This window comes from Bidens hawaiensis, unplaced genomic scaffold (genome assembly GCF_021521415.1).
Source record: "Bidens hawaiensis isolate Kalapana, Puna unplaced genomic scaffold, B.hawaiensis_p1.1 tig00031153_1, whole genome shotgun sequence".
Classification (NCBI taxonomy): domain Eukaryota; kingdom Viridiplantae; phylum Streptophyta; class Magnoliopsida; order Asterales; family Asteraceae; genus Bidens; species Bidens hawaiensis.
In genome coordinates, this window is record NW_027495235.1 from 129152 (window position 1) to 137362 (window position 8211).

General features: G+C 34.7%; 1 protein-coding gene across 1 annotated transcript; it reads left to right on the top strand.

Moving 5' to 3' along the window:
• Window positions 1-772: 772 nt before the first annotated feature.
• LOC143581714 (uncharacterized) lies at window positions 773-2950 on the top strand. Its single transcript, XM_077064430.1, has one exon. The coding sequence runs from the start codon at window positions 773-775 to the stop codon at window positions 2948-2950; it is 2178 nt and encodes a 725-aa protein (XP_076920545.1).
• Window positions 2951-8211: the final 5261 nt, after the last annotated feature.

Sequence of the window (8211 nt, forward strand, 5' to 3'; positions counted from 1 at the left end):
GTTAGGTGGCCCTTTGAAAAGGAAAGGGGAGAAACATCACGGGCTAATAATCTTGGTGACTTTACAGTAATAAATTAAATAATCAATAACTCTGTTACTCCAACTCAAATCAACATTAGTAACAAAACTCATTTGATATATCTATTTAACTCGAGATTAGGGAAACAAGATGGAATTGATGGGAAACCAGGGAAGTGAGAATGGATGGTCGAGAGTAACGGCTACTGAATAGACTCGATGAAATGAAGAGTCGGTGAATAACATAAGAGAGAAAAATAGTTTCACTTCTGGAAAATCCAAATAGAAATTTTAAAAAAACTTCTTATGTTAGCGATCAATTATATACGTAACTATATATGTAGTGACGGATTTAGAAAAAAAAATTCAGAGCATCCAAATAAATTTTTTGGACCTAGGGGCATCCTAATATTTGCTCAGGGGTATTCGACACATAAAACGGAGAATAGATTTTCTTTTGCACTTAGCAGACAAAGACACAAAGTTGAGCAGTAGCCCATGCACAAATGGCCTAGGCATCGATACGCCCCTATATGTGTCTTTTTTTATTTAATTTTTTTTATGTTATATTTGTTTTCATTTATGTGTGAATACGTTGAAGAAACATACAACTTGACACATCTTCCAGAGATATCTTTGAGTTTCTTACAATTTTAATACACATATATATATATATACATCACCATGTTAATTTGGCTTTTGCTCTGCTAATTATCTAAGCACAATATTCATTTCTCCCTTCTTTGATTCTACAATGGCTTGGCAATCTCCTGTTGACGCCATGCCGTGGGTGGGCTTGTATACTGCTGTAGCATCTTTGATATGCACACTTGCAATGGCAGCCGATCTCATACACGGGTTGTGGCTATGGAAATTATGGTTTCCAAATAAATATTTCACTCTCAATGCTACAACCATAACACTTATCGCAATAGCAATGAAGCTACCAGTGGATCTTGATCCGTCTAGTGATTACGTTTACTCCATAAAGATTATCAGCATCATTTTCTTGGTCACCATGTTAGCCAATTTTCTCCCTTCTTTAGGACTTATGGATGACAAAGAGCTTCTAACAAACATCTTGGCCTTGGCTATCCTTGTGGTAACCATTGTTGTAAATATGGGGATCCAGTTTTATACTTTGTCATACTTCTATACCGCAATTCCTTTTATATTTCCCCTTCTGTGGCCATTTTCAATGGCTTTGACTATTTCAGCAACTAGAAACAAATTAGAACATAAGTACAAGGAGTCACAACAACTAGTTTCATGTCATCAAGAGAAAAGGTTTTCTTCCAAGGAACTCAAGCTATATGTTAAAAAGTATTGGATGATGACAGAAACTCGTAACCCCCAATTTGAAATTGCTAGCTCACCGGTTTCTTCTGCTTTTGGGGTTATATGCTCACTCTTTGTTTTGTGTTTCGGTTTATATATTCGACCCACTATAACTGACGTACAGTATAACAAGTTTGAGAATTCAGATTATAAGTGGTCACCGGCAATAATTCTTATGGTGCAATTAGTTGGGGTTTTAGTAGGTAGTATTGCACCGGTTTTTAGATGTTTCACTTTTGTCGGGCATTACACTCTATCCAAGAAATTGAGCAAGAACATTTTAAACGTGCTCCATGTTGAGAAACACTGGATCCAAAGGCTTCAAAACTGGAAACATAAGTATGCCCATTCACATATTCTAGGCCGCAATTTCCTAATCGTTTTTCATAATGTAAAAAACACATTTTTAAACTTTTGTTTAGCACTTCATATTGCGGTTTTAGTCGTATGTAAACTAATATGTCTTGTTCCACAAACCTTTTTGGTCATACTTTCATTTTGTTGGTATTTTTTCAAGTCATATTTGAAAAGGTTTAAAAGGGTGGCAAATCTGTTTGATCCAAATTTCAACATAGAAATAGAAGAATATACTAGGTATGTTGTACAGATTGAAGCGGAGGCGAAACTTTCAAAGAGAGTATTAAGAAATACACTCCATTCAATAACTCACCTTCTAAATGCATCTGAAAATAAAGAGCCACGTAATCTCTTGATGCTTCTAGAGAAATCTACAGGATTCCTTGGAGTGGTAGGGTTTGACAATGACCAAGTCCAACCTCTATATCCACAAAAAACTCACAATTGTTGGAGTCTTGTAGTAGTCACATTAACAGCAACTGCTATTGCACTTCCAAATGTTGCAAATAATCATTTCAATGGGTTACTTGCCGGCATTAGGGAAGGCCTACAAATTGTCAGACATATTGAACAAAGTCTTTATGCAAAAGGTGAGTTAGTAAATGAAATAAAATCGGCAAGACGTGTGTGGAAAGAAATTGAAGTATACCACGCATGGCTACAAATCGATCTTCAAAAGAAGGCTCGTGCAGGAGAAACCTCAAAGGAGATTCTTAAATGGCTGGGTGACGAAGCAGTAAAAATCATGATACAATTTAGGAGTAGAAAAGAGCCAAGTATAGATCAATCACCTCATAAGTTCATACTTGCAAGCTCCATGTACAGAATCAGCAACACTCTATTACACTTCAGTGAACAAGAACTTTGGTTGAATGAAGAAAAACTCTTTGAACGGATTTCAACTATAATTGCAGATATTTTATCTGCTTGCTTTACCAACTTACCATGTGCTATAAAAATGAAGTGTCACCATGATGCAATAGAGAAAAGGGAAGAGAACATTAAAATTGCGGCCCGACTTCTTGGGGAATCAATAAAAATCCTAAAGATCCTTAAATCACGCCAACTCCCTAACATAGATAAAGACTCGATGACATACATTGATAATTGGCGTTTATTACTCATGAGTCAAATACCCTATGGTGCTGAGATACCCAATGGGGGTGCTTCTTCGACACAATTTCAACAAGGTTCTACAAGTTCTAATGAATCTTTGATAGTGAGTACTATGCAATAAGCCTAGGTACATTAATATTCTCTTGATCTATCATATGCATCTAGAATAATTGTACTTGCGATTGATGCTTTTGTAATAATATCATTACTGTGATTATTCCTTCCGACATCACTAAGCGTGGACCTAGCTAGTTATTGGTAGCCAGTGCTACGGATCAACTTGGCCCTTGTAGGGTGTAACCTTTTCAGAACCAACCTGGCCCAACCGTGACGGTTTAGAAATTGACTTATCTGCAAGTAAAACTTAACAAGTATAATTAATCAGCGGGAGAAATACAAAATCCACGTATGACATAATCTAATTTAAGAGGTACACCAGATTCAATTAATCCCATAACTCTCTAAACTATAAAGGTGTCGCACCCCGACTAAGGGGCTGGACGTGACGGTTGAATACCAATCAAAACACAGCGGAAATAAGGTAACAAATGTATATTAAGACGCTAGGTCAATGTTACAATAAAATGTCAAATACAACTACAAACTAGAAATTCAACTATCATCTAATTAGGAGATAGGCTCTACTATCTATCATGGCTTCTTCGGGCAAATCTCTACGGTTTGATGTAGGTCTTCTAAAAAAGGTCTTCTATCTCCAAACAAGCTCATGTCTAAATATCTATATTTCCACATCTTGAGAAGAGGTACCTGAACACATGCTTAAAATAACTGGGTCAACTAAAAAGTTGGTAAGTTCATGAGTTTAATTTATAAAAACACATATATAAAATTGATCTAAATAGTAAATAGTATGGTGCACATTAAACAAGTTCACAATCAAACCTGTGTTCACGACCTGTGAACATCTAAAATATATAAACTCCTTACCCATACCCCTTATTGTTATGGGTCAAATTTACTTATGTCTGCCAACATAAGATACAAAATTTCGCCGATATATGTCACAAGATAACCATTATATCATTCAGTGGGAGGTCGTCCATGATATAAGCCCACTGTGTGCGGGGGTCTTCCCCAAATAGTACTACCCATATGTCCCGTGGCTCCTAATGGAGTTAATGATTGTGCTACAAAGTCGGAGATTGTTTATGGCAGCTAAATTGGTCTTGATTAATAATACACCAGTAATTTTTAAAACATATAGAAGCATGTATCCACCCAAAAATTTAAGAAAAAGGGTGTGCATGAACTCACCTTGGTCTATGCGTATGCGTGAAGATAAAAACGCTAAAGAATCTTGTATGCTACGCGGGAAATGGCTCCAACTCACATACATTCCTAAATTCATGTAATGTGTCACTAGAAGTAATATGTGTCATATTATATGTGCCCGTGACCTAAGTTGGTTATGGTTATTGATATTCTTATTTTATTTGAGATTATAGTTGCATATTGTGGCATGGGTCGTAACAAGCTTCCTAATTTAAAAAGTTGTGGAATTTATCTTGCAAATTTTTCAAATAAAAGAAAATATGGTTTATAGTAAAATAAGGTTTTCTATAGAATGATTTATGTAAAAATAATTTGGTTTATGTTAGTCACAAATATACAATTTTGTTATTTTGGCAAATTTTATTCCCTCGATATAGATATATAATATACCTTAATAGTCTTTAAAATTAAACTTTTGATTTTTAGTAACTTAATATATATGTATGTATTCTCATATTCTATAAAAAGTATATATTTTAGGTATAAATAATATGCAGTGCTTAGAAGTAAGTCTCAATGCTGTTGGTTTCTGTAAATTTTGGCTTTTTTAAGAACACATTAAAGATTATATTTCTCAATTTATCTTACAAATATCCTTTTTATATGCTAGATAATCTGCAAAAACATAGATTCTTAAATTTTTACATTTTGGTTTCGGTTATACATATATTTGATATTTAATGCATTAAAACAAATTATAATAAATAATATATAACAACTTGAATGGCTTGTATAATTATAATTTGGTTATATATTATGAAAATAAGTCATATAAAAATATGGGTATCACGGTTTAGGTCGGTTTTGGGTTAAATCATGTGAACGCTCGATTTAACTGTGTGATTAACTCGTAAGTTAAATGAAGGTGATTTAACTTCCTATTATCTTAAATAGACATATTTTTACTATAAATAAGTAGGTTTTAATATTGGTAGTAAAAATCACGTGGTTTTCAGTTATGTAACTTAACAGTTTTTATAATTTTAATCTTGTGTCCATGTTTTTAAAGCACAACTCATTTTAAACAGGTTTTATAGGTATTATGAACTGAAGGTAACTTTTGTTAAAGTACTGTATATGCATGATATCGCGGGTGCCTATAGTTTATATAAAAATCATGATTTTAAGCATAACAAATGAGTAGACGTGTTAGGAAGTTATACCTACTTGATGAGCTAATTCAAGAGGTTTACAAAGAGACTTTAACCAGGTACAAAGGTTCTATAAAAACATGGTTAGGATATGGTTAAGGGTTTGCAGCAACCATGTGAAAACTAACATTGAAAACGAGAAGATGAAGATTTTGATAACGGTTTAGGCGTACCTTGGTTGTGTTGACCATGAGTTTGACTTGGGGCTGTGTATGGTGTCCAATAGTAGGGCTTTTTCACTGTTAAGATGATGATTGTCACACCCCAACCTAATGCGGAAATGTCGGGATGTGATCCGATTGCTCACAGCTCGAAGATACTATCATGTATCAAATGTGACAATATCTAATTAATTATTTACAAATATTACACACATTATCCAAATATACAAAACAATTCAAATACACAAATATGAGTTCATATAACGATTATTTTGATTATATCATAAGGTCTTGTCTACGTGTCCAGCTTCAATCTTCAATACAAGCAACCTGCATATGCGTAGAAAATGGAGTTTTGTCAGCAAACATGTTGAGTGAGTTTACCACCAAGTTTTGACACCAAAATAATGTTAATATGATAAATAAGCAAAACGTAATAAATGCGGTAATGAAATTGATGTAACCCAAAGTGTACATCTTATTGCATTGAATTATCCTCATATTTGTGTTAAACTCCATGCAAATTCATTGGTTTTGGTACTTATTAGAGTTATTTGTGAATTTGCAGGTCCGGGCGCCCGCCCGACAAAGAAAACATGAAAAGAGGGCATTTCGGGGACAAAATAGGCAATCTGCCAGACTTGCACGACCATGCTTGCCCGTGCCAGAGCCAGTGCCACAAATTCAAAGGTGCACGACCGTGCATGGTCGTGCGGATGCCCGTGCAGGATCTGCACGGCCGTGCGGGCCCGTGCCGATGACCGTGCCAGAACAGAGAAATCTGACCTTTTGGTCAGGCTAAAGCAGGTTGTTGACTTTCCACTTATATGCACGACCGTGCATGCCCGTGCACGAGCCCGTGCCAGACGTCCAGAAGCTTAAATATACCTCCACTACCCCCATTTCAAGTGTGGAGCCTTAGGGGAATTCTCTAAAATTTCTGGAAAATTGTTGTGTGTTTGCTAGGGAGAATTCAAGGCTTCCATCTTGTATGATCATCCTTGCAAGTGGCATTCATCATTCATCTTAGTTTGCAATTTCTTGTTTCTAACAATGCTTTGTAAGACTATTTTGATTTTGGTTGTTGTATTAAGCCTTATGGGCTAATACTTTTACTACTTAGATTATGTTGAAACTCCTACTTATGTGATATTTTATCTATGCATGATTTTGGCAAGTTGGTATTCTTCAAGTTTATGATATGTTCTTGAATAGAGTTTGATGGTTGAATGCTTGTTTTAATTCCTAGTCTTGTTAGTTTGATAGATGCTTAGCCATAATATGTTGGAAAACTATGTGTTAAGTATTTGTTTATGAACTTAGTTTGTGTATGCATACTTTCATTATATCACTAAGTTAGGAATGACTAGTGAAAATTAACTTGGTTATGAATTTTAACAAGCATGAAACCTATCACTTGATATTGGAAAATTGTATAGTGATAATATGATTCTTTGAGTTAGTTAATATTTGCTAGGGATTAAGGCCATAATTCTTGGTTCATATTTTGCTAATTAAAAGACTCATGTGTTTAACTAGTGTTCTTGAACTTGTCTATTTTACATGATTTTAGGTAGTTAGTTTGTTGTTTTCATTCTAGCTTTCCTTTGATTATGAGATTAGGTAGTTTTGACAAACTTACTAATATATGGTTATTAACTTGTTGAAAACCCATCATGTTGTTTTGTTGCTAGTGTTAGGTTGTCTTGATTGGAATTTAATGTTGGTGCTTAATACATGATGTTTGTCATTATCATTGCTATTTTGTCACTAAGTTGAGTGGATGCATAGTCTAAGTAGCCTTGTTTGGATTGATTATTAGTTGTATTTAATTTGCTTTGTCATTGTTGTATGCTAGTTTAGTTACTTGAAAAGAAATTATTTGGATTGTTGGTTTGGTTAAATTAATTACAAAGATTTTGTATCAAAAGTTAGCCGTGTCCATGGATTGACACTCGGTTCTTACCGATACTTTGCTACAAACGATAGGTACACTTGCCTTTCGTGTGTTGTTTGGTTGTTGGTGAAAACCATTTTTAAAACCCGATTTGTGTGAAACTTTTATTCAAATTTTATATATATATTCGCACACGTCAGAAATCAAACCATAAACAAGTAAGTTGTCGATTAAACCATTTCCAAGCGAATCGGGCGCCGGTAAATCAACCATGAGCAAATAAGAATAAGAATAAGACCGTTGCCAAGCGAATCGGGTGGGGGTCAATAGAATGTGAGACCTCTCCGAGCACGAATGCGCACATAAACAAGTAAGCACATAACAAGTATATTTGAATAATCACACACAATTACACGTTTGCTATTTTTGATATGTATGTATATAAATATATGTATGTATAATATGATATACGCATATGTCCCCAAAACGTTTATGAAAATCGAGTAAAATAGGGAAATGATAAAACTCACCTTAGATGGAAGGCAAGTGAGTATAATTAAGAATAAACGAGTCAACGGATAAGCGAGTCGTCCAATACGCGTCAAACTAGATAACGAATCAGAACATGAAACTTTGGGATATGAAACTATAAATAAAAACGAACTTAATGGCGCTGGAATCAATCCAAACGGATGAGTAGAACTCTAGTTATGTTGAATTTAAGATTTAAGCGAGCTGGTACGACCAGAATCCGAACAGCGAGTCGGAAGTCGGGTTTTGGGCAGTAGAATTAAAATTACGTTACGAGAATAAAAGTCTTCTGGACCGAATGTGGAATCCGACCAGAAGTATGAGAAAACGTATAGTCAAACTTGTTGAC